Source organism: Motacilla alba, chromosome 27 (assembly GCF_015832195.1).
Source record: "Motacilla alba alba isolate MOTALB_02 chromosome 27, Motacilla_alba_V1.0_pri, whole genome shotgun sequence".
In the NCBI taxonomy this organism is placed as follows: Eukaryota; Metazoa; Chordata; class Aves; order Passeriformes; family Motacillidae; genus Motacilla; species Motacilla alba.
This window is the reverse complement of record NC_052042.1, coordinates 1,466,983-1,493,563: the sequence shown is the minus strand read 5'-3', so window position 1 is coordinate 1,493,563 and position 26,581 is coordinate 1,466,983. Positions and strand designations below refer to the sequence as shown.

The 26,581-nt window shown below is 50.3% G+C and overlaps 1 protein-coding gene across 1 annotated transcript in view; it reads left to right on the top strand.

The window, feature by feature from the left end:
• The window catches only part of MYO1D (myosin ID), a 157,790-nt gene that overhangs the window by 72,405 nt on the left and 58,804 nt on the right, over positions 1–26,581 (top strand). Inside the window, exons 17-20 of the mRNA XM_038162881.1 lie at positions 11,017–11,240; positions 13,256–13,400; positions 13,811–13,915; positions 21,451–21,564. Coding sequence (XP_038018809.1) covers positions 11,017–11,240; positions 13,256–13,400; positions 13,811–13,915; positions 21,451–21,564 — 588 coding nt within the window. The remainder of the gene's footprint in view (positions 1–11,016; positions 11,241–13,255; positions 13,401–13,810; positions 13,916–21,450; positions 21,565–26,581) is intronic.

Sequence of the window (26,581 nt, the reverse complement as noted above, 5' to 3'; positions counted from 1 at the left end):
TTTGCTGTGCACTCTGCTCCCAGCCCTGGCTGGGATCCCTCCCTGGCTCTGCTGCCGGCAGATGGGGCCGGTGGAGTCGGGCAGTGCTGGAAAAGGTACAGTCAACAATCAGAAATCAAAGAGGAGGGATCTGATGAGGCCTTCTCCGAGCTCTGAAAGCTTTAAGACAGTTTTGCCTGTCATTTCTGTTCTCAACTGGCTTTCAATTGTTCATTAACAACTCACAGGGAAATTTAATTCTTGCTCTTTTTTCCTTCTGTAGTTTTACCCGTGAGCATCAAAGGCTGAGGGAGCAAACTGTGAGCACATCTAGAAGGATTTGATTTTCTTTTAAATAACTGAGCCTTCTGTTGCATTGGAGGTCCTCAAATGTGAATTTAGGAAAAGGGAAAGACAAGAGAAGATGAAATGTGGTGTTGACAATGGGCACTTGTGTGACACAAGCTGAGGCAGATGTGAGAGCAGCCTTAGAGCAGCTGATCCCAGCCTGGGGCCCAGGGGTGTTTTCCTCTGCACAGGAATGAGTGTGAGTGAAAGAATCCACATTTAGCAGCTCTTTTTCTAATGATGTGGATTCTGTGCCTTATGGCCGTCCTGCAAATCACGAGGCATTCCAGAAGGGACTCAGTAATTATCTGGAGAGCTTCATCGTGCAGTGACCCTTAACCCTCCAAACAGTGCTGCTGCCTTTGTGTAATGGTGCTTACCAGTTTGGTTCAATTGAATTAAAACTGACTTCTCTCTCTTCTAGTTTAAATAGATAATTTTACTTTCTTTTATTCCACATCTCTGGGATGTCTTCACTTTAGATTTATCTTTCAGGCTCCTTTTTTTTTTCCGTGGTAAAATGTCAGTGAGATTCCAGGCTGTAATTTTCCTTCTGCCCCAACGCAGTCAGTGAGCAGATGTGATGTGATTTAACCGTGGCAACTTGCTGGCTCCAGGAGAATTCAGCAAGTGAGAGCTGTGTCCAGTGTCACAAACCCCATATGGCAGCAGGGACATCACACCAAAGGGTCACTCCAGGAGCCCCAGCTGAGGTTGCTTCGTGTGGTGCTTTAGGGTTTATTTGCTGTACCTGTGCTCCTGCCAGCTCCGTGATTGTCACCCTGAATGCAAATGGAGCAGCTCTAATGTTAATCATGCAAATAAAAAAAAAGAAAAAAAGCTGCCATGAAGCTCTGCTGCTTTTCGTGCCCTTGGAAAGGCTCCCGCAGGCTCATTAGCTGTGCAGAGCAGAGCTTTGTTCGGGGAAGAAAGCCCGGGCAGGCGGCACGTGCGGGCTGCGCAGATGACGGCTCCTGTCACTGTCATTTACTGCACTATTTCGGTGGCATTTTATCAGGCCGGCACAGCTGCGCATGGAAATCGCTCCGAAATCTTCCTGCCTGGCAGGAAGCAGCAGGAATGTCCTTGAGTGCGGCCCGGCCCCTCCTGGGACACAGCCCAGCCACGGGGGCAGCGCGGCTGGCAGGGGCAGGGCCGGCCCTGGGACGTGCCCCGGGCATCCCGAGGTGTTCCTGGGCATCCCGGCGTGTCCCTGGAGCCAGATGGGCTCTGCAGAGGCTCGGCAGCTGCCATCACCATGGCAACATTGCCCAGCCCGCGGGGAGAGCAGCACAGAGCCGTGGCTGAAGTGTCAGCGTTCCGTGTCATCGTTCCGTGTCATCGTTCCCTGTTTCACCTTCCCTCTCCAGCCCCACGAGCCCTGGGAGCTCAGGACGCAGGGAAGCCTCAGCCACACGGGGAAGCTCCTCCGTGGACACGGGAGGTGTTTCCTGACAGGTTACCGAGGGACAGAAGCCAGAAGTGACCCAGCTGGAAGGGATGCAGTGGGTCTGCCTCTGGACCCAGGCTGTTTCCGTGCTGGCTGTCAGCAGGGGCAGCTCTATAATGCCGTGTGGATTTGTATCCCGGACCCAGGCTTTGATCTGGAGAGGCTCTGGCAGGGAGGAGCTGTGACAAGAGATGCTGTGGCTCCTTCCTGAGGAGCGGGGCTGGACCAGGTGCAGGGAAGAGGAAGAGCTGGCTTCATCCCTTGCACTAACACTGACTGATCCCACAGCTCCTCCCATGCTGCTCCCCTTCCCTGGGCTAGGAGCATCCCTGCCTGCTTCCAGAGAAGGCATTGAGGCAAAGAAATCCACCCTGCCCACCCAGAAAATGCCAATGCATTTTAAAAATGCTTTGCCTCTTACCAAAAAACTGGAAGAAAAGAGGGAATTTCTGTCAGTTTAGCCCCACAATGGCTCAGCTGGCTTCAGAGGAATGGCAAGAATGGGAGACTTGCCTGTGGGAGAAAAGCAGGAGAGCTGGATCCTGCCCTTTCAGTAGCAGGTACCTGCAGACACCTGAATACCTTCTTTGTGTCCTTCTGCTCCAGGAAATGCTGGGGAAACACTCTGCAACTTAAATAAGCGTAAATATCCATTATTGCTGAGCAAGAGAGGAGGAGAGGGGGTGCTGTGAGTGTGCCCCACTGTGTAAAATACAGTCCAGCAGAGTATGGAGAGCAGGGAAATAGCCTGTCCCAGGGTCTGGTGTCCCAGCTGGGTCACCTGGAGCTTTATGGCTGTTGGAGCCACCTTAAAGCTTGGCTTATCATTTCCATTACAGGTGGGGAAAAACAAAACACAAAGAAAAGCCCAAACTCTTCCCTGGACCTTTTGCCAGCATCATAGAGAACATTTGTGCTCTGATGAGTTGGTTAAACCAAACTTTGGTGGCTCTGATCTTGGAAATCGTTCCGGGTTCTATCTCTGCCTTCCACAGCTGGAGAGGATATTTTTCCACACTCATCCAGGTGTACCACAGGCAAATTGGGAAGAGCAGATTCAGCCCTTGCTGCTGACACTTCCACATTGTTATCATGGGAGGGAATGAGCTTTTGTTGTGCCTGAGCTTTCCACCTTTTCAAAGGTTCTGATCTGCTGCACCTCAAGGTGTCTTTAAGCCTGCTTTGAGCTGTGACAGAGCTGCCAATGTGGGGTAAAAAAGGGCAAAAAGCACAATTCCTTCAGGAGATTCTGTGGTTCCTGGTGTTGCCAGAGGCAGGAAATCCTTCAGGTGCAGCCAGGATTAACAAGGTGCCCTGTCAGGCCCATGGGACACCACAAAGGGCACCCAAGGAGCAGCAGCTCCATGTGGGGGGATGGCTGGGAGCTTTCCCAGGGTTGAGAATCTCATCCCTGTCCCAGAGCACGGAGGGTGTTTGCTGCAGTTGTGGCTGAGCTGCAGGAGGAACCTGGAGCTGAGATGTGGCTGCATCCCACACCTGGGACCTGCTGAAGCATGGCTCCTTTGGTGATTTTTATGTTCATTATTGAACACGCTCTTGTTAGTGCCAGCTAATTAATCTCAGAGTGGGACCCTTCTCTCTTTCCAGCCTGTGGAATATCGTTGCTATTAAGCAAAGCAATAGAATGAACATTGTTCAGCTGACTTATGTGAAAAGAGAAAACTGCTCTCAGCAAATGCAGCAGCTCTTCCCCCTCGCTGCTCTCTGAGGTGATCTGGGAGAACAGGGAGCCTTTGCTTTAAACCCTTTGCCTCAAACCTTTATGGGATCCACGTTGACTCAAACCAGGAAAAGGCAGATCACACGCTGGGGCTGTGAGTGAGCTCTGAGCCACCCTGCTGTGTGGGGAGGTGTCCCTTTGGAGCAGTCGGGGCTGGGGTCACTGCAGAGGGGAGCGTTTCCCCGAGGCCCCGTGGCCGCCGCACGCGCGGCTGCTCTGCGCTGGCACGTAAATATTTAATGACCTGCCCGTGTGACAGCCTTCAGAGCTGAGCAGGGAGCTTCGTGCCTGCCTGAATTCTTTGATTTTCACTAGTTGGGCTGCCTGGAGGGCAAGCCATGGGTTGGGACAGATGGAATATTGATCATGGAGCAGTCCGGGCTGGGCCGAAGGAGGGTGGTGGGAGAAGGTGTTGGTGGTGCAGCAGGGATGGAGGAGTTTCCCAAGGTTTGGTTCCTTGCAGAGCTGCTCCAAAATACCACTCTGAGGTTTAATTTAGCCAAGCTGGGTTTGTTTGCTGAATCCTGGGCATTTGTTTGCTCACTCATGTGTTTAGACTGGGAGCTGTGTGGGTTTTCTTCTGCACTCGCAGGGATTGCAGCATCTAGGTCAAATCTAGATTATCCCTTTTTCCATGGGAGATGTACAGGCAAGGCTGCATCCTGGGCCCACCCTGGCTGCTCTGCTGGCTTTCCCTGTGCTCCGTAGGGCCCATTTAATTGTTTTCCTTTCTTTCTTCCCTTTTTTTCTCATTTTTGATGGCACATTCAGAGCATGGAAGAGCCTGCAGCCTGCAGACAAGGCTATAATGCATAGATGGGTCTGGAGGATTTATGTTCTGCTGAGGTGATGGGTGTGATCTTGGATGTGAGGTTTCTTTAATCTTAGAAACTCTGTTGGAAGCTCAGTGAGGTTTTTAAACTGATTCTAAAGGTATGTTCAGATCTCCCCTGCCATTCATCTGAATTTTAATTTATTAAATTTTAATCAAAAAACAAGTGAATTAAATATTCTTTAGGAAAAAAAAAATCAGTGCTTCCCTCAAGCTGGGATGTGTCTCTTGCTTTGGCTGAATGCTGTTTTGTGCAAGTCCCTGATTTAGAAGCTGCCAAAGGAGCTGCTGCACTGGGAGTAGCGGGATCATCCCTTGGAAAACTGCTGGGATCACTGAAGCCAGGGCTGTGCAGGAGGAGATCCCTTGGTCTGAAGCTTTTTGTGTCCCCGGGGGTCACTTCCACCTGTGGGGTGGCCTTAACTGGGGGAATAAAAGGGACTGGAGGAAAGCTGTGGCTGCCTCATCCCTGGGACTGTCCAAGGCTGGGTTGGATGGGGCTTGGAACAGCCTGGGACAGTGGAAGCTGCCCATGGCAGGGGTGGGACTGGATGGGATTTAAGGTCCCTTCCAGCTGGGATTTGGGATTCCATCGTTGATGTTTCTATCAACTATCCCATTTAAAACACTGTGGAATTGGCAGAGGTCTCTGGAGAGTGAATAAAGAGCAGCAAGGAACGTCCTCACTGGGAGCAGCTGTATAGAAATAAATATTCTTTGTAATGCTCAGGAGTTTGAACTGTGTTCAGACTTCGATTTTCCAACCTTTTCCTTTCTCTCTATCCCTCTCTTAGCCCTTCAGTCCTGATTTCCATTGCCCTCTTCATTTTTCCTCCCCTGAATTTTAGGAGGACAAAGCATAGAGAAGGCAAAGGTATTGAAAGAGGTGAGGAGAGACCACGGATGGGAGCTGGATGGGGGAATGCTGTTTGGTTTGTTTTTTGGTTTATGGTGCTCTTTGGGGGTTTTTTAAGACCAGAAACTCCTTTCATTTTCAACATAATCATCATTGTCTCTGCTCTTGCGTCCATGGTTTGCTCGTGGGCCCTTCCCTGCCTGCTCACACTGAGGAATCAGCACATGCTGCTGGTTGTTCCTCTCCCCTGCTGTGTCTCCTTGGGCTTTCCTCCTGGGGACAATCCAGTCCGTGTCCTGTCCCTCTGCTCCTGCTCGGTCCCTGGGCTCTGATCGATGGCACTGCCCTGGAGGCTGCTCCAGAGGGTCACTTGGAAAACTGCCATCAGACTGGTTCTTTGGGAGCCATGGCATCCTCCACCCCCTCCTCGTGCCCCACACACATTTCCACCTCCTCATCCCTCTGGGAAGCTGCCAGAGCCTGCTGGGCTCCTCTGCCTGTGGTGCTTGGCTGGCAGTCGGTGGCTCTGTGTCTGCTGCTTGGGATTTGGGATCTGGAGAGGCAGATGGCTCTGGAACTGGAACTGGCTCTGACAAGCTGTTCCAGCAATGTCACTCTGATTTCAAGCTCCTTCTGCCCTGTGGCTGATTTTTCCTGAAAGATAAAGGGACTTTGCCTCGTGGAGGCTCCTGCTCCTCTGTCAGCTTGGCTGGGAGCTGGCTCAGGATTCGGGAGCTGTCAGGGCAATCTCAGGAGGTCAGGCAGGGACAGGATGATCTTCAGTCTCATTCCCATGGGAAATCAGGTTAACCAGCAGGGAAAGCCACAGGAGGGGGGAAAGGGAAGTATGGATTTATTCTTGCCTGTGGGAGGGATGGCGCAGGGCTCTGCCATCCCAGGCTGCTTTACTCTGGCTGTAAGGATGCATGTTCTGATGCCCCCAGCTGGCTGGCATGTGGCTGGGTGGAAGTGGGAATTCTGAGGTGCCCGTGGCTGTCAGGTCTCAGAGGGATGATCTACTGGATCCCTTTGGAACTGGGCGTGAAAATCCCTTGGATCTTACCTTGGGTGCAGAGGCATAAAGGGGAGAAACAGAACCCTGCATGCCCCTCGTTGGGGTTTGGCCCTCCTTGGCCCCCAACACACAATAGAGCAGTACCTTTGCAACAGGAGAATCTGTTACAGCTGTGTAAACTTCCCTCTGGAAATTTGATGTGTTTCATTTCATTTTACAGGGCTCAGTGTTCTTGAGTTATGAACTGGAGGTCGGGGAGAACTGAAAAGGTGCATTGGGTAGAGAGAGGTCTCCCAATATTTAAACCTGAGGAAGGTGTGAGTTGGCAGGAGCACTCCAGCCTCCTGGAGCTGCCTGTTCTGGAAATGCATTGGCACAGGCTGCCCAGAGAAGCTGTGGCTGCCCCTGGATCCCTGGAAGTGTCCAAGGCCAGGATGGATGGGGCTTGAAGCCACCTGGGACAGTGGAAGGTTGCCCAAGGCGGAGGGTTGGAACTGGATGATTTTTAAGGTCCCTCCAACCCAAACCATCCTGTGATTCCAGGATTCTGTGATCCTTGTTTGTCTGATCTATGTCCTGCTGCTCACAGCTACGCAAGGTACCTGCCCAACAGGGAGTTTTCTGCCTTGACACCTCCTCTTGTCCCCAGGATTGACCATTCCGTGTTTCTGGAAGGCTCCATGGGGCTATGGGGCAGCCAGGTCACCTGGCTCATGTGGCAGCTCAGCATTACTGAGCTCATGACATTGAGCTGCAATGAGCCCTGCAGTGGAAAAGAAAACCACCAAGCCAGAAAAACAGTTAATTTAGAACATATTTGGCCCCCATTCCCTGGGAGAAGTTTGTCCTTCCCTTTGTTTCCTCACCTTTGAGGCTCTGCCGTGGTGCTGTGGAAGGTCCTCACTGGCAGGGGGTTCTCCAGTTATGACAACTTGATTTGAGAACACGCTTTTCATTGATGGTGTGCTGTGTGTGTAGCCAGGGGCATGTCTGAGGTGGATAATTGGATTTGGGAGGCCAGTGTTTGTACAATTGTGACACCTCTTGCTGTGAAGCCAATTTCTGCAGCGATGCAGCTGATACAACATGGGGGCAATCTGTTCCAGCCTTTGTTCCAGGGGTGTCTGACTGGTGGGAGAAGTAACCACAGCAAGAGACTTCCCTCAACAGCATGGCTGCCTCCAGCCCAAGGAAGCAAAACCAAGACTTTGCTCTGTGTCTCCAATGGTCCAGGGAACAGCTGGCAGAAGTGAGGCTCCGCAAAGTCTTGAGCAGCCTACACAGATTTACTGTGTGGGTCCTTTTCCTGAGATCCTCTGTAACACCCAAGGATTGTTCACTGCAGCCTGGAGCCCTTTGTTCCTCATTTCTGTTCTTACTAAATTCAAAAATGAGAACTTGGCAGTAGGGTTTTGCCCAGTTGATTTTGTTTGTTGTCCATACATCCCTTACAGGTACGTTTTATGCCTCTTCAGTCTATGCTTAACTATCTCAAGCAATCAAAATTTTCTTTGCTTTTCTTTAAAAAAATATCCCCAGCACTCTTTGGATGCTCAGTTTTTGCATCCTAGCTGGCGATTCTGTCAAATCAGAGTTTCAGAGCCTGCTCTGCCCTCAGTCAGGGAAATGCCAGCTTTAATCCAGCCTTACACACTGGGTGAAATCCAGGCCTTGTGCAAGTCTGGTTTAGGCAGGAAGCTTTGAGCCTCGAGCTTCCCAGCAGCGTGGCTGAAGCTGCTCCAGATCTGAGCTCAAAGCACCGTGGAAACTGAGTGTGGTTAGTGGCTGCTGAGCACAGCACGTGTGCAGGGGGTGCTGCCTCCTCTCTGTCTAATGGCCTCAAGGAGTAAATAAGGAACATGTTGTTTATTATTTTATCTGCACACAGGGATGAGATTCTCAGTCCCAGCTCCCTGGGTTTGGTTGGTGTGTTCAGTTTCTGTTGTGGTTTTTGTGCTTCCTGCTCTTGCCTCTTCCCCAGCTCTTCTCTCAGCCACTGAAATGCTCTTTATTCCCACACCCTCCCGGAGAGCAGCCCTGGCAGGGGCTGCAGCTGGTGTGGAGCTCCTTGCCTTCAGTCATCTTGGGTTGTTCTCAGAATCCCAGAGTGGTTTGGGTTGGGACACTCAACCCATCCCCTCCCACCCCTTGCCATGGGCAGGGACACCTTCCACCAGAAGGGATGTTCAGCCTGGAGAAAGGGAGGTTCCAGGGAGAGCTCAGAGCCCCTTGCAGGGCCTGAAGGGGCTCCAGGAGAGCTGGAGAGGGACTAGGGACAAGGGGTGGAGGGACAGGACCCAGGGAATGGCTCCCACTGCCAGAGGGCAGGGATGGATGGGATATTGGGAATTGGGAATTGTTCCCTGGGAGGGTGGGCAGGCCCTGGCACAGGTGCCCAGAGCAGCTGGGGCTGCCCCTGGATCCCTGGCAGTGCCCAAGGCCAGGTTGGACACTGGGGCTTGGAGCAGCCTGGGACAGTGGAAGGTGTCCCTGCCCATGGCAGGGGGTGGCACTGGAGGATCTTTCAGGTGTTTCCCAACCCAAATCATTCTATAATGCTGTGATTCTATGTGGGCAGGATTGTGCAGGGTCTGGGCTCTGTTCTGGTGTGTGAGAGCAGAAATGGGCTCCACTGATGAGTTTGATGCTCCATAAAGTGCTGGGTGCTCAAGAGCTGCCCAGGCTCAGCCAGAGCTCCATGGGTTGTGTCTGTAGGGAAAGGGAGAGGTCCCCCACAGGGACAGCGAGGATGAAGGAGAACGAGGAGAGAGAACTCTGAGAGGTTGAAAGAAAAGAGTTCTCTGCTTTTGAAGGGTTTGGGACCCAAAATCTCAGTGTGTCTCTTTAAACTGAGCATGTCTAGAGAGGAGCAGCCCCTCACAGTCTGCACTGGTTGCTGCATGAGCTTTTCTGGGCTGCATGGCAGGATTGTCAGTGAAGCTGTCAGGAGAGCCTCTGACATCAGCTTCACAAAGCAACTGTCGTGTTGAAAACAAACTTGGGTAGTTAATTAATCCTTCTGTAGATAGAAGGCTTGATGTGCACCAGCAGTGCTGTGGGATCTTTCTCAGAGGGAAATAATGTCTGTGACAGGACCGTGGTGAGCAGGGAGGCTCGTTATCCGTCCAGTTCAATTCTGCAAGGAAAACAAATACAGTCTTCTGCTGGGTGGGTTGTGTTGGGGGCTGAGTACAGGTGGGGAAGGATCCCTGGGGAATGCCAGGGAATGCCAGTTCCTCTGCTTACAGGATGGCAGCAGCACCTGCCTCCTTCCCCTGCCTGGGGCTCCTCCTTGGTGGCTGGTGCTGTGCCCTGTCACTGTCACAGCCACGTGCACTGTCACTGTCACAGCCACCTCAGCACTGGAGCTGCCTTCCAGCATCACTTTCCAGAGTGTCCTCTGGCAGGGGTGCCAGGAGAAGCCCAGGAGCTGCTGCGTGTTCTGGTTGTGGTGCTCTCCAGGCAAAACACAACTCACAGTGACACTGGAGAAGCTGGGCCCCATCCCAGAAGTTTGGGGAATATCCTTTGGTTTGCATACTTGTTTGTTTTTCCACACATGACCAGAATAGATATTCCCCAGGCTATCTTCAGAGCAATCATTTCTTTAATCTGAGTTTAAATTGTTTCTCAATAATTGTTCTCAATTAGCACAGAATCATGGAATGGTTTGGGTTGGAAAGGACTTTAAAGCTCATCCAGTGTCACCCTCTGCCACAGGCAAACACCTTCCACTGTCCCAGGCTGCTCCAAGCCCCAGTGTCCAACCTGGTCTTGGGCACTGCCAGGGATCCAGGGGCAGCCCCAGCTGCTCTGGGCACCCCGTGCCGGGGAACAATTCCTTCCCAATATCCCATCCATCCCTGCCCTCTGGCAGTGGGAGCCATTCCCTGGGTCCTGTCCCTCTATCCCTTGTCCCCAGTCCCTGTCCAGCTCTCCTGGAGCCCCTTCAGGCCCTGCAAGGGGCTCTGAGCTCTCCCTGAAGCTTCTCATGTCCAGGTGAGCACCCCCAGCTCTCCCAGCCTGGCTCCAGAGCAGAGGGGAGCCAGAGCAGCAGTTTGATAATTTCTCTGGCCTCTCTGCTCCGTGCCTTTCTCACGTGGAGATCGCAGTCATAAATACAATGTTTTTCAGTCATGTTCTACCTGAATTTGGTCGGCACTGGGAAGTCTGTAGCCACACTTCTCTTCACAGAGAAAAGCAAGGCACAATTCTTCCCAAGGATATTTCTGGGTTTCACATTCTCTGAACCTCAGAGAAAGGAAAACAATTCTTATCTCATTTGCTGTGCCTGCGTTTGTGCAAAAGTAGAATGCAATATGGAGATTGTTCACCCAAAGTGATGGTGTTTTGTTTCCTTGGCCTACAATTCTTATCTCATTTGCTGTGCCTGTGTTTGGGCAAAAGTAGAATGCAATGTGGAGATTGTTCACCCAAAGTGATGGTGTTTTGTTTCCTTGGCCTGTCGGGGCCAGGTGTGTGTGTGTGTGTGTGGGGACTGTCACTGACAGTCAGGAGATGAGTGCAGCTGTGTGCAGAGTCGAGTGCTTGGCAGATTCAGTTTAGGTGTAATGTAATACAGTATAGAATAATATAGTATAACAAAGCAATAAATTAGCCTTCTGATTAAATGGAGTCCTCCTCATCAAGCCTCTCCTTCGTCGGGGGCCCATGCAAATACTGTAGGAAGTCCCTTCCCTCGAAATAAAATTACAAATCCGCGCGGCACAGGAGGAGTCTGGAAAGCCAGCAGCGCTGCTGCGGTCCGTGCTGACCCGTGCCTGTGTCCCTGCAGGTGTGGCGGGGCACGCTGGCGCGGCTGCGCTACCGGCGGACGCGGGCGGCGCTGACCATCGTGCGGCACTACCGGCGCCACAAGGTGCGCGCCCACCTGCGCCAGCTCCTGCGGCGCTTCGGCGGCGTGCGGCAGCTGCCCGACCGCGGCCGCGCCATCCCCTGGCCCGCCCCGCCCAAGGTGCTGCTCCGCTTCCAGGAGGCTCTGCAGGACATCTTCCACAGGTACGTCCCCGCCGTGGCGCGCCTGCTGCCGCAGGTTTTGGTTTTTCTGTTTTTCAGGTTCTGTGCTGCTGTAGTGTGTAGATCTGGGGATGGGGAGCTCTGTTCACAGAGCAGGGAGACAAAACAATTCCTGCTCCAGCTGGGGACCAAGGACAAATGATCCAGATCTCAGCCCCAGGAGCACAAACAACGTGGGCTGAAGAGAGAAAAACAAGGATGGGACTGCATGGGCTGGAGCTGGAATTGGACAATGAACTCCAATATGGAGCTAATGGACCAGAACTTGAAGGATCCTTGGGTTTCGGGCTGTAAATCCCCCCGGCTAGTTTGGGATTTAAGCCCGCACGGATCCTACATGGACGAAGCAAAGGACGAGAAGCACTCTTTCTCCACGTGGTTCTGATGTCCTGTTTTATTAGCTGGAAAGGGACATCAGCATCGTAGACCATCCAGATGAAAAAAGAGACCGAATTCCAATCCCAAGGGACATTTATACCCGCGGAATGGGAGGCGGGGACGGAAGGCCGCAGCCAAGGGGACACCAGTGAGGAGGGGCAAAGGGAGGGGCTACAAGGGACAGACCACCTTAGGGACAAAACATCTGAGGGGAAGGGGAATCATTCAGGTAACGTAACACCCAGTGCAAAACATCTAAATAACTATTCAGTGCATCACAACAAGAAGTTATAAAAGTGAGAGACCTCTTGACTGGTGAGGCATTTTGTGACCATTTTAAGTTCATCTGGGGTGTAGCCCTGGCTGGGCTCTTTTACTACCCCAAGTGGATCCATTGAGGCCTCCTAATAAATCCCTACTTTATTCTTTAGCTCTGCCCAGTCTCTGTTCTAAGTCAGCCTTCACAGGGCATCAGTCCCAGGGACATCTGGCTGAAGGACGTAATTTGGGTGTCACTGGCTTCATGCCCTTGACCAGGCAGATAATTCTGATCCAAAGATTTATCGTTGAATCACAGAATCCCAGGACAGTTTAGATCTTAAAGCCCATCCAGTTCCACCGCATGCCATGGGCACCTTCCACCAGACCAGGCTGTTCCATTGTGATAAACATTGTGTTTCCTTCCTTGCCCCCTTCCTGGCCCTTCTGGTTGGTTTTGAAAAGAAAGAGCAGCTGCTCTTGGATGAGGGGGAGAAGAAAAGAATCTTCTGGATTTCCTCAAGAGTTCTTGTAGTAACCTAGTGTTTTTCTGCAGTAAAATGAGTGATGTTCCCCTTGTCACCCATGTTCTGTGTGCAGAACAGGTGTTTGTACCTTCATTAAACCTCCCAGTATCTAAAGGCTGGTGGTTTTTTTCTCTGGGAAGCTGTAGGCAAAGTAGTTACAATTCCAGTTTGAGAAATGATGACTTCTGGAAGTGGCTGAATAAGAGAAATGTTGGCTGGAGGGGCTTTCAGAGACCTCCTGTCCAGCCATCAGCTTGCAGGGCAGTTCCAGCAGCTCTGGATCAAGTCAGCTTTGTTGTTTTCTCCAGCTGTCTCTTTCAGGAGAGACATCCATCCACCCACAGCCTGTCTCGAGAGAGCGTCCTGCTTTCAGAATTAGCTCAGTTATCAGAACTACAGAATTTTAGCTGCTAAAAAGCCTTTTCTTAGCATTTACCCTGGAGTTCTGCTGCTGCTGCTGAAGGCTGGGGTGTGGTGTGGGGCAATGCATGGGCTGCCCTGCCCTATTCCACGGTGCACTTGGAACTGAGGGGCCAAATTCAGCTGTTAGAGGAGAATGGTGCTGCAAATGAGCCCAAAAAAGGGCTTGCAAACACTTGATTGCAAGCAGACACACCAGTGGTTGACTTGTGGCTGTGGGATAGGGAGTGTGGCACCCAGACCTGTCAGGGTTGGAGGTGAGACCTGACTTTAAAACATCAACTGACCTTGGCAGCTGTAGGAATGCCTGGGCAGGACTCTGAGGGCGTCCTAGTGGTGCTGCTCTGGCAGCAGGAGTCCTTCCTGGGCGAGGTCCGGGCTGGGGACCTGAGCCAGACCTTGCTTTGGTGGCAGGTGGAGAGCGGCCGAGCTCATCCGGAGCGTGCCCCCAGAAATGCTACCTCAGCTGAGGGCCAAGGTGGCTGCCATGGAGCTGCTGAAGGGCCACAGGGCTGACATTGGCCTCCAGAGAGCGTGGCAGGGCAACTACATCGCACTGGTGAGTGAAGGGGACCTGGGCTCGGGGTGCTGGAAGGGGAAAATTCGGGAAAGTGAGCATTAGTTTATTGGGAGGGGAAGTACTTAGAAATTTCCTCTGTTCATGTGTGTTCTAAACCTTGACTTCCACTGCACTAGGAGTGATTTTTGTGAATCCTGAGCAGCACCAGCAGCACTAAAGCAGTGCCATCACCTGGCTCTGCAAACAGGCAGAGCCAGACTTCACTGGGAGACTAAAATGCTGGATAGAATGGAAAACAGCAGGGACTGAAAGAAATTCTCTCTAGGCAGGTTTGATCGCTTCCCTTTACTCCATCCTTCCTTGGAGCATTTTGGTGTGTAAAGATTTGGTTTCCCAAAGCACAGGAGGGTGGAGGGAGCCATGTCCTGAGCCTGTCTCTGCTCTTCCAGAAACCAGACAGCCCCCAGAGCTCGGGCTCCTTCACCCCGGTGGCCAACGAGCTGAAGCGCAAGGACAAGTACATGAACATCCTCTTCTCCTGCCACGTGCGCAAGGTAACGGGGCTGGGGGTGTCCAGGGAGCAGGAGGTGACCCTCAGGGTGCTGGGACAGCCCTTCAGAGGAGTTCCAAGGAGCTGCATCAGGGATTTTTGGGTGGAGGAAGGTTGGGTGGCTGCTGGGGCCTCATCGTGTCAGAGGCACAAATAAATTGTTGAGTCCTTGCCCATGCAGAGTGTTGGAACTGAATGGTCTTTAAGAACCCTTCAACCCAAACCATTCCATGATTTCATGATACAATCACTTCATTCTGCATAACTGGTTTGGATCTGACTTTTTTTTTTTTGTAGCAGAATTGGGTTTTTTGTTAACTTGGTTGGAAGGTTTAAACAACTAATTAAAAAACCAGACTTGCTTAATTGTTGTGGGTGGCTCCTATAGATGCTGGTTCGAAATATCTGTCAGGGGAGGATATTTTTAATTTTACAAAGCCAAGAGACAAACTCAGTTTTAGTGTCAGGCCAGTGCTGTGGGTGTTCAGGTGTTTTAAGAAGCTGTATATTCTTTTTATTTGTGAATACTGCAGTTGGTCCCCACGTGCACAGTTATTCCTTATGATTCTGGAGATCTAGACAATTCATTCTGTAGCACGAAATCTCACTTTATAATAAAACTTTGCAAGTGGTAGTGAGTTGTATTGTTTATTCAGCAGTGATTTGTGTTCGTAAAAACAGAAATCTCTTCTTGCTTTCCAAGCAAAAATATCTCGGTGGAGTTTGGTGTTGCTGTGACCAGGTTCTCTGTGAGGATGGGGTTCACAGGGTTAAGGGAGGAGCAGGTCAGTCTGAATCCAAGCTCCCTCTTTACAACCTCACAGCTCTTGGGCTGAACCTCCCTCAGGGACAGAGAAATGCAGAATTCTCCCTGGCTTTTTCAGGTCAGGCTGGAAACAAAATAATTCCTCTTCAAACTCATTTAATGAACTGATTCCAGTTGCAGCTTCTGGCTAAACTGGGATAACTGTAGAAAAGACAATATTCAGTGTTAGAGATGTGGGGATAAGAATTGCGGGTTTGGATGGGAATAGAATGATGGTGGGGGAATCACTGGGGGTCTGTGTGTGATGGACACAGTGTGGGAGTTTATCTTGTTCACTGTTATGCAGCTCTCCAGCCTTTAAGTCCTTGTGTTTCTCTTGCTCCTGGTTCAGCTCTCAAGAACAATCTTCTGTGCAAGCACAGGGCAAAGCAGATTCCTGAAGCACAGATCCACACTTCATCCTGTTTCCTAACTGCCAGGACAGAGCTCCTGCCTTCAGACAAGTGTCAGAGCAGCATTTGTTGGTGTATGGAGCATCCCTGAGCAGTCCAACAGGCCGTGTTTCTGTACTGTGACTGTGCTGGAAAAATCCAGTGCTTGTGGGTTTGTTGCATTGAGATGCCAGCACTTCAGTAGTAGAAGCAGAATGGGGATGGAATAGGTGTTACCCACCATAAGGTGGATTTCTCCTGAGCCTGAAAGGCTTTCAGTGCTCTCAGAAGCAAAGCTTTAAAGCTGTGTGTGCATTAAAAGGGCAGCTCAGCTGAAATCACAAATATTGCAGGGTTATAGACTTGCAGCTGTGTTGGTTTTAAATTATCTTGTAATTTCTTTTAACTTTTGAAAGGTTAAATTGTTGTTGCTTTCTTTTCACAGAGAGGTAGGACTTGTAAAATCAGGGTGGCCCCAATGTCTGGGAGTGATTGGCATCTGACTCCATTGTTTCAGAAGGCTGAACAATTGCTTTATTAAACTATATTATATTACATTATACTACACTGATGCTATACTACAAAGAGTACTAAGAAATTACTATACTGCTAAAGAACACTGAAGAAAACTTGTGACTGTCTCCCAACAGTCAGGACACAGCTTTTTCCCCAACTGGCCAAGGAAACAAAACAATCCTCAGCAGAATCCAACTGACAAATCACTTTAGGTGAACAATCTTCCTAACACATTCCTCATGTGCAAAACAACAGGAGCAGCAAATAGAGATAAGAATTGTTTTCTCTTCTTCTCTCTGTGCTTCTCCAGGAGAAAACCCTGAGAGAGAGAATTATGTCTCTGTTCAGAGAATGTGAATGCCACAGACTTGATCCCCTGCTGGCCTGCTACGTTAGGGATTCCTGGCATGGCTTTGGAGCCATCAGCCCTTCCCATCCCTGGTAATGCCCAAGGCCAGGCTGGACAGGGCTTGGAGCACCCTGGGACAGTGGAAAGTGTCCCTGCCACGGCAGGGGTGGCCCTGGGTGGTCTCTAAGCACAAACCACTCCGTGATTCCATGATCCCAGCCCTGCTGAGGACAAGACTGCAGCGCTGTGCCATCCTCATGGGTGTGCAAGCCTGGTGATTGCAGAGCATCTCCGTGTCACAAATGCAAACCATCCCATCCAAAGCCACGCTGGGATGTGGCTCCTCCCTCAGGGAACCGTTTGCCTCCTGCTTGTACAGCCAGGAAATGCCCGAGGGAGCAGAGCAGGGAACGCAAACAGTGCTGAAATGGGGAGGTTAGCAGGACAAGGATTTGACATTTGAGAATTTAGTATTTCCCTTTCCAAGCAAGGCACTTCCTCAGGTCATGTTTCTGGGTCTGCAGACTGAGCAGCAGTGAGAGCTGTTGGACAGGAGTGACTCCATGCTCTGACTGCAGGAGCACAGGCTGGGAACAGCCTTTGCCCTTCACAGGAAGCAATTTCCACCCTGAGCTGTTTAAAATGAAGGTGTTTCTCTTGTCAGAAATACAAGTTTTGGCATCCTGCCTCTTACCTCAGAGTAAGGGCAGTCCCCAGGTGACCCTCGCTGCTGGGGCAGGGGGAATCTCTCCTCATTGCTGCATTCTTCCCTTTGAATTTTTAACAAATAAATTCTTTAATAAATCATCAGGTTTCTTCTCTTTAGCCTTGACTTCCCCATGTCAAACCTGTTGGATTATGGGTTTTTTTGTTTAGAGACGGGGTAACTGAGAGGTGTTTTAAAAAATTTTATTTTATTTTTAGTTCTATGAAGGTATATATATGCCTTCATATATGTATATATATAATATATATTTTTATATTTTATATTATAATATGTATTTTATATTATATATTCTATATATAAACGAATATATATGAATATATATAAACAAATACATATATATATATATATATATATAACAAATATTCCCTATAAATCCATTTCCCACATTACCAAACCTTATTGGCACTTGTTTCTGGCATGTGCAGCCTGGCCCAGTGCTCAGGGCAGATTTGTCACATCTCTCATGTTTAACCTGGTTCCTGTGGGTTTGCAGCTTGTGTTTGTTCTCTGCTGAAGAGTGGCTCACATGGAGCTTTAACAGGGGCCTGCAGAGTGAATTATAGAAATGAAACTGTAATTATCAGGTGATTTCATTGCTTCCCTTAAATAATTCTCCTGAACAAAGCAGCAATTGACAAAAAAAGGCTGCTCGAGTTCATCTGTGCTGTGTTTTCATGATTCAGCTTATTTGAGGATTCTTGAAGAAAAACTCTGCTGCTCCTGCTCTTCCCTGAGGCAAGAAGGTGTTGGTGGGAAGGTGTTAAAGGGCACTTTGCTGAGCTGGGCTGAATGTCTTATTTCTGAAGCAGCATCAGCCTTCCTCTGTGGCTTCCCTCAGGTACTGAGTCACCAAACCACACGTGAAATAGTTGTTAACTGTCAACAGCAATGTCAGGTGTCAGCTCTTGGCAATGTTCAGTCTAATGCTCTTCTTTCCTTGCACAGAAAACCCAGTAAAAGCAAAAATCCTGGGCAACTTGAGCAGACACAGGTTGAGCCCAGAGCTCACCCATTGGAACACATTTATGAGTCGAGCACACCCTGTGACCTGGCAGATATTGGCTCATTAAATTGCTTGAGGCAGAATGTTTTTAGCTGATGACTGACATTGATCCTGAATCCTTCAGGAAGGATCTAGAAGATTCTAGATCAGGAAGAACTTTTTCCTGGAAAGGGTGGTCAGGCATTAGAAGGGGCTGCCCAGGGAGGTGTTGATCCCTGCAGGTGCCCAAGGAGCACCTGGACGTGGCACTCAGTGCTCTGGGCTGGTGACAAGGGGTGGATTTGACACAGGTTGGACTTGATGGGCTGGGAGGGCTTTTCCAACCTCAGTAATTTTGTGTTTCTAAGTCTAAGTAGTAAATTTATTCCAGGAACTGCTCTCCAAGTTTTGAGCTGCTGGTAAAGTTTTCTTTGCCTGGGTGGGGGCCCAATTTCAGCAGCTTGAGCTGAATAATAATGGGGGGTTCTGCTTGGAGCAGTTTTTACAGGAGGGCTGTGAAAGGCTTTGAAGCCTTGCTGAGGGGAGGGGAATCAGCTCTGTGGTTGCTTCCCTGCAGTAGGTACAGGTAGAAGCAGGTCATTCCTGCCTATGGAAAAATCATCTTTTCTGAGCTTTGTGCTGCTCTTCACTTTTTGAAAGGAAATTTTCAAGATTTTTGCCTTAGGAGAAACCAAATGCATATTTCATGCAAACCTCCAGATTTTGTTGGATCACCTAGGAAACAACTCTCTCTCTTTATTTTCTTTAGAATAAGGCTTTTCTTCCCACTTTTCCCTCATCACTTGTGGCACCAAGCTCCATTGACAAGGTCATCTCTTTCAAAGGCTGCTGCCCTGCAGTGTCTAGAGGCCACTGACAGAAACCTGAAAAACTGCCTTGAAGATTTTTCAGCTCTTGGCCAAATCTTCATTTCCCCCATGAGCTTGTCAGGAAGCTAAATTAGGACTGATTCACATTTGGATCAACAAGATATAAATACAGAATGCCCAGAAGGTGCAGAGAACACAATGCTGGGAAGGGCTGTTCCCCAGGAAGGAATGAGCTGTAGCTGAGAACAGAAGGCCTGTCCTTACTCCCACAAGCTCAGCAGTGGTATTTGCACTGGTGTGTGAGTCCCTCCTGTGCCTGCTCCCCAGTGGGACAGTTTTTACTGTTACCCACAGCAGGTATTCTTTACACAAATGCACTGGAGGTGCACGAGGCACCTGGAGCCTCTTTTGCTTGGAAAAAGCTGGAAGGACATGAGAATTTGCTCCCCAGGTGAGATGAGCTGCTGGGCCTCTCCTTTGCTACATTTCTTTAGCTGAATTTTACTACTAAAACCAGCAGGGAACCGTGAGAAAATAGTGGGATTCAAAACATGCCTGTAGAACTGCCACGATATTCCACTGGCTTGGAATCCACCTTTGGGGGGCTGGTCAGCAGGGGCTGAAGGTGAGTCCAGGTGTGCCAGAGGCCAAGGACGCCTGGCTTGGGTCAGCATTAGTGTGGCAGCAGGAGCAGGGCAGTGACTGTCCCCTGAGCTGGCACTGCTGGGGCACGTCCAGTCCTGGGGTCACTTCTGGGCACCTCGTGATAAGAAGGACACCGAGGGGCTGGGGGTGTCCAGGGCAGGGAATGGAGCTGGGAACAGGCTGGAGCCCCAGGAGGGGCTGAGGGAGCTGGGAAGGGGCTCAGCCTGGAGAAAAGGAGGCTCAGGGGGGCCCTTGTGGCTCTGCACAGCTCCTGCCAGGAGGGGACAGCCGGGGGGGGTCGGGCTCTGCTCCCAGGGAACAGGGACAGGAGGAGAGGGAACGGCCTCAGGCTGGGCCAGGGGAGGTTAAGTTGGATATTGGGAAAATTTCTTCATGGAGAAGGTGGTCAGGCATTGGCACAGCTGCCCAGGGCAATGATGAAGTCCCCATCCCTGAGGTATGTGGCACCTGGGGACAGGGGTCAGTGGCAGCCTCGGCAGTGCTGGAGGAATAATTGGCCTTCATGATCTCAGAGAGCTTTTCCAGCCTTTCTGACTCTATGAAAGCTGAGTGTGCTTCCCATCTCTGCTTCCCAGGCAGCAGCCACAGGACCTCCTGCCCTGGGGTGGCTCTGCTGTCACAGCCCCAGCAATCTGCTCCCTTTGTCACCAGGGGCTGGGGGTGGGACAGCAGCCAGGCAGGGTCACGGCAGTGCCCAGGGTGTGTTCGCTGTGTCAGCCTCTGCAAACAAACCACAGTGAATCAATGCCCCCAGCATTGATCTGAGCTCTGAGGGTCAGATCCAGCCCCAGAGACTGGATTTTGGTTCAGCTCCCAGGACCTGGAGCGTGGGGAACCCAGAGCTTCCCCAGATCCTGGCTGAGGAACCGGTGCTGCTCTGCTGCAGCACCCAACATGTGGCACCAGGCACTCCTAACCTACTTTCTCAGGGCCATTCAGTGTTTCATAGCCTTTAGGCTTTTTTCTCCCATTCATCTGCTTCCTAAAATAATCCTGGTTACTCAGCATCTCTTCCTGTGAGACTTTCCAGGCCCTCAATCATGTTCTTCACCTTCTCTGAACCACCAGATTCTCCTTCATGCTCAGCACCCTGGTCCTTCACAGGCTGTTCCAGGTGAGCCCGTGGCTCCCAGGACATTACTCCCGTGTTATTCCTTGCCTGTGCCAACATTCTGCTTTTTCTGAGCTGCCTCATGTCTTTGTGCCAAGATCTCTCCAGAGCTGTCTGAAATCATCCTCGGTTGCTTTTTCTGAGTCAGTGCCGTTAATGTAAAGCTGTCACAGAGCTCCCCAATTTGCATTTTTTGCCTTTATCTGCTCTGAACTTTGTCTCTCTGCTGCCTCCTGACTGAGGATATTTAAGTTCTCCCGTTGTCTCCTGATTTCACCCTGGAAAATCCTATTTATGTTCATCCTCCTCGTCACGTCTTACCCTTGTCTCCCCTTCTCAGTTGATTAATAAATATCTCAGTGACTGTGATACACCCATGACTCTGGTTTTGCCTCAGTGAGAAACAATTTCTACTTTGTGTCCTACTTTCTTAGGCACTTCCAACAAACCTTTGCATCCTGTCTGGTGAGTGTTGAGTGCTGAGGGACATCCAGCAGCAGGGAGCCCTCAGAGCCCCCTCCAGGCCCTAAGGGGCTGCAGGAGAGCTGCAGAGGGACTGGGGACAAGGGATGGAGGGACAGCACCCAGACCAAGGATGTCCCAAAGTCTCAGGCCTGGACTGTGCCAGCCCCTGGTGCAGCCTGGCTCTCTGCAGGGCAGGGGTTTCCATGGGACCTTTGGGGTGCCCATGGCTCCTGGATAATGTGAGGACAACAGCCTAGGATCCCCTTGGACAGGGCTTGAACGTGACTGGGGGAAGCATCTGGCCTTGGTTTGAGGGAGTACTGGAATTTCCAGGGTGCCACAGCTCTGCTCTGGGAATGTTGCCCCTCTGGCTCTGTTTGTATAATGGGATTTCAGGGACCATGTTCCCTTTTCAGTAGTCCAAGGTCCAAGGAGAAAACCTGTTTAGGAGCTTTGTGGGTTTGGGGTATTTTTGTGTGAGTTTGGAGTATTTTTGGGTGACTTTTGGCACTTTGTGAGTTTAGGGTGTTTGTTGTGTGACTTTGGGGTATTTTTGGGGGGGGGGGTTATTTTTTATGTATGAGTTTGGGGTACTATTGTGTAAGTTTGGGGCATTTTTGTGAGTTTGGCACTGCACAGTTTCATTTCCTGTGTTCCTGCAGTGATCAGTGGCACTCACAAGGTGTTTCTGTGCAGGTGAATCGTTTTAACAAGGTGGAGGACAGGGCCATTTTCATCACTGACAGACACCTGTACAAGATGGACCCCATGAAGCAGTACAAGGTGATGAAGACCATCCCCCTCTACAACGTGAGTACAGCACTGGGGATCCTCATCTGGGGCTCTTTCAGGGCAGTGTCTTTACTCTGTAGCTCCATTTTCATATCCATAAAATGGAAAAAGTCCTTGGGTTGCAGTTTCTAATGTATTGAATGTTTTTGTAACAGTTGTAATGCAGTTATTGCAACACCAAAGCATCAGGCTGGGATTGTTGGGGTGTCCTGGGCAGGACCAGCAGTTGGACTGGGTGACCCTGGTGGGTCCTTTCCGACTCAGGATATTCCATGGTTCTATGATTCTGTGATCATGTTAGCTTTTCATTTTGGTGCACAAAATAAAAGCTAAACCCCAAACTGCCTCTTGCCGTTCTCTGTTCCCTCCCTGTTTCAGTTGGCTTTGGTGTGTGCAGGATCCTGGCCCTGGCAGGGGTTGGCATCTCACAGCAGCTTATGGCACTATTCCTGTGTCTCTGAGGGCTTGTCTGATCCTTCAGGTCATGCTTGAATTTATTTATTTTTAATTTTTTATATTTTTTCATGTTTAATGTAAATCTTACCAAAGCTAAACTGGGAATTACGGTGAGCTCTGGCCTTGGGGGTAGCAGGATGGAGCTGCCAGGCAGTGGATTATCAGGGATGGAAGGGGTGGGCAGCACCTCAGCTTTGCTCCCCAGCATCCTGGAGCAGGGATTCAGCTGTGTCTCCCTCAGCCTGAGGTGACAGTGCTCTGGTTATCTCCAACCTCCAGAGCCTGCCTGGCTGCTGGGAAATGCCCTGCATGGATTTTCTGGCATGTTTGCATTTGGAGAAATGACAAATCTGGCATTTCTGTACTGCTGGGAGGGCAGGGATGGGATTAGGGTGAGGGTGAAATCTCATCAGCAGATGTGGAGGGGATGATTAGCTCTGGCTGCATCTGTAACGTTGGGTTTAGAGTCTCCTCCTGCCCTCCTTGCTGGGCATCAGCCTCAGCTGGGCACCCAGCACTGAGTATCCATGGAGTAGCTACTCCCAGTAGGAATCCTGGCTGCAGCAGGCAGCGTCTCCATGGCAGTGCCTCTTGTTTTGAAAGGAAGCTGCCCTGAGCAGCTGTTTTCCTGGCTGCTGTTCTGTCCCAGCACTGTGTCTCTGTGCTCAGAGGGGCTGGCAGCACATCCTGCTGTGTGCCAGGGGCTGTGTGCCTGTGTAAACGGGGGAGCAGACACCTCCAGCCTGGTGAAAACCGGGGAGCAGACACCTCCAGCCTGGTGAAAACACCTCCAGCCTGCTGAAAACCAGGGAGCAGACACCTCCAGCCTGGTGAAAACACCTCCAGCCTGGTGAAAACACCTCCAGCCTGCTGAAAACCAGGGAGCAGACACCTCCAGCCTGGTGAAAACACCTCCAGCCTGGTGAAAACCAGGGTGCAGACTCCCCCAGCCTGGTGAAAACCAGGGAGCAAGCACTCCCAGCAGAACTCAGACACCCCCACAATCACAGCCTTTTAGCAGGGGGGTTTTCCACACCTGATTTTCCAGGTGTTTTTTGGTGATGTGGACAAGGCAGGATTTTGTCCATCAGGGTTTCTCACTGCTGGTTTCTCCACCCTTACCTTAACCAGAGTGTCCAGGTCGCTGAAATTCACTGAGTGCAGGACTAATGAGAGATAAATCTGTGTTTATCACAGGTTTAGAACAATGTCTGCTTTACCTGTGTGCCTGATGGGTGTAAAGGTGCAGATGGTACATTTACAGCAGCACAAAACCAGATCATTTGTTGGTCACCTGAACATTTCCTCCCAAATCCTCAATGCCTTAAACATTAGAGCTAAGCAAGTCAGGTACAATTTCAGATTACTCATAGAATATCTGTTACTAAGAAATGTCAGTAATTATTGCTTTTTCACCAATAAAAGGTGGGTCTAAAAAAGAATATCCATTCCTACAGAGAGCCCTAGGGCAGGCTCCGTGGTGTTCCTGTGTTGGCTATTTTGGCTGTATTTTGGCTCAGTGCTGGTTGGTTTTTGGCTCTGTTGTATTTTTGGCTGTATTTTGGCTCAGTCCTAGTTGTATTTTTTGGCTCTATGTTGTATTTTTGGCTGTATTTTGGTTCAGTGCTGGTTGGTTTTTTGGCTCTGTGTTGCATTTTTGGCTGTATTTTGGCTCTATGTTGTATTTTTGGCTGTATTTTGGCTTTATGTTGTATTTTTGGCTGTATTTTGGCTCAGTGCTGGTTGTTTTTTTGGCTCTATGTTGTATTTTTGGCTGTATTTTGGCTCAGTGCTGGTTGTTTTTTTGGCTCTATGTTGTATTTTTTGCTGTATTTTGGCTCAGTGCTGGTTGTATTTTTGGCTCTGTGTTGCTCATGTGGCTGATTTGCAGTTCCTCAGGACAAGAGCAGTTAATGGTCTGTGCATTCTCACATTTCTGCAGCTATAAATCAGTTTTATTGGTCGATGTGCAGTTATTCCCTTCAGTAACCTACCACAGGGAATCTTGGCCAGGCAGTTTCTTTAACCTGAGCAGGAGTCCTTGAGATTCCAGGGATCCTGGAGTGCTTGGCACAGGAGGGATGGATCCAGGAGGTCCTCTGCTGACCCATACAGGTTGTCGAGGTAACATTCCAGGATGGAAATTTGATTAAACCAAGCTTGGTAGATTCTGTGGTGTAAAATTGCAGCTGTGTTTGCCACAGCCTCTCCCTGTACCTGCTCCTCCTGCCCTGTGTCCTGGGGAAGAGCCCCAGCCCTGCCTGGGCTGCCCTGGCACTGGGGTGAGCACTGATCCTGCTGGTGGGTCCAGAGCCCCTGAGCTGCAGGAGGGGAGAGAATTTGGGGTATCTTTGATTTATACACAGGACACAAAATTTCACAGAATAATGGAATTGAATTTGGATTGGAAGGGATCTTAAAGCCCACCCAGTGCCACCCGTGCCATGGCAGGGACACTTCCACTGTCCCAGGCTGCTCCAAGCCCTGCCCAGCCTGGCCTTGGGCACTGCCAGGGATCCAGGGGCAGCCACAGCTGCTCTGGGCACCCTGTGCCAGGGCCTGCCCACCCTCACAGGAAACAATTTTTCCTAATATCCAATCTCTACCTACTCCCTTCCCATTCAAAGCCACTCCATTTGTATTTCTCTTGCCAAAAGAGAAATTTCTCAGATTTAACCCTGATTTTAATTTTCTATTTCTCAGATTTAACCCTGACAAACAGTCAATCCTGTTGAGCAGTTGTTTGTTCCTTGCTGTAGTTAGGGTCTATATTTGTTACCTAGTTTATTTGTTTCTTTGTTACCTAATTTGTTGCCTAATTTATTGCCTATGGTTTATATTTGTTACCTAATGTTGTTTTTCCACCCCTGAGTTGCCTTGAACGCTCTCCTCATTTTTATGTGCCTCCTGTCATGGAAGCCCTTCCACCATGTGAGGGATGCAGTGGAAGGAACTGACCAGTGATACAGAAATTCCTTCATTTTTGGGACAAGAGCAATGGTTTGAAACGCTCTGAAGGTTTTTTGAGGAGCAATAATGGCACCAGTGGTGATGTGTTTCCATGGAGCAGCCCTGTCCCACCTTTGATGAGAGTTCTCTGGGAAGGGGGATGCTCTTTCCTATGCCCCCTCTGCCTGCTCCCTCTGCTGCTCCCTGTCAGCCTCTCAGAAGTGCCCTGCCAGCACAGCAGCATCCTCAGGGGTGGTGTTTCCATGGAGATCTCACTGGAGACAGTCAGCTGATGGCTGCTACACACACAAACTTGTTTTCAGCTGAGGAAATCGCTCCCCATCTCCCAGGGCCAGGTTTGCCAGGCCATGGGTGGAGTCCCTCCTGTCCCTGCACAGTGCCAGGCTCTGCACTGGGACAGGGAAAGGGCTGGCAACTGAAGCAGGTTTGATTTGCCTTGGATGGAAGGAAGGAATTTTTTACAGTGAGGGTGGGCAGGCCCTGGCACAGGGTGCCCAGAGCAGCTGGGGCTGCCCCTGGATCCCTGGCAGTGCCCCAGGCCAGGCTGGACAGGGCTTGGAGCAGCCTGGGACAGTGGAAGGTGTCCCTGCCATGGCACAGGGCTGGCACTGGGTGATCCTTAAGGTCCCTTCCACCCAAACCATCCCATGATCTGGGTGAGGAATGTGCCATTCTCTACACAACCTGAGAAACAGCAGCTTCCCTGTCAGCCCTGCTGCTTTCTCCATGTGGAGATGCTGCTCTGGGGGATTCTCCGTGTGGATTTCTCCTCTGCCAGCATTCTGGCATTGCCTCAGGGTACCAGTACACAGTGCCCTTGTTGTTTTTACCTGAATTAAAACCAGAACAGGTACTGGCTGAGAGGAATGAAAAGGCACCCAAGCAGCAGAAAGGCTCTTGCAGCCACATCTCCCCTGCAGTGGTGAACATAATGAAGGATGTTCTGCAGAAGCTGAGGATTTTCTCCTGCTCTTCAAGCAGGGCCAATATTAGTGTTGGTAAATACTGAGATAAGCACCTTCTCTGAGATGATTTCTTTTGTGTGGCATTTATTCACTCACAGTCTTGTAGGGAGGGGTGAAATGGGAAGATTTTGAAGGGCTCTTGGCCTCCTAACAGGGTTCTGTTGAATAATTAATGTTTAAATTGCCTTTTCAAATCCGACACTGTGACTTGTTCATCTTTCACACTTGCTGCACATTTAAAACCTTGATGGCAGCAGTCCCTGTGGTGCTATTGTGCTCACAGGAGGGTATTTAAGCATGCAAATTAATTTTAAGGGACACTCTAAAGCCAGGCAGCTGTCAATGCCTGTGCATGAGGTGGAGCTTGTTGGGAAAGCATTTCATAACCCCGAAATAGCCTGAACAGGGAATAAACTCCACCTGTGCTGGTACAACTGGTAACAGGAGGGCCCTGCCTGGGGTTCCAGGGTCAGCAGCTGCTCTCCTTCATTCCTGTGGTAGCAAACCAACAAAACCCCAGGGACTGGACCTTGTGTGGAGTCTGATCCAAAAATAGGGCACAGACCACCCTGCTGGGGCTGAGCTGGGCTTTCCTGGGATGGCTGAGGCATCCAGAACTGCTGGAGCAGCTTCCTTGGAAATAA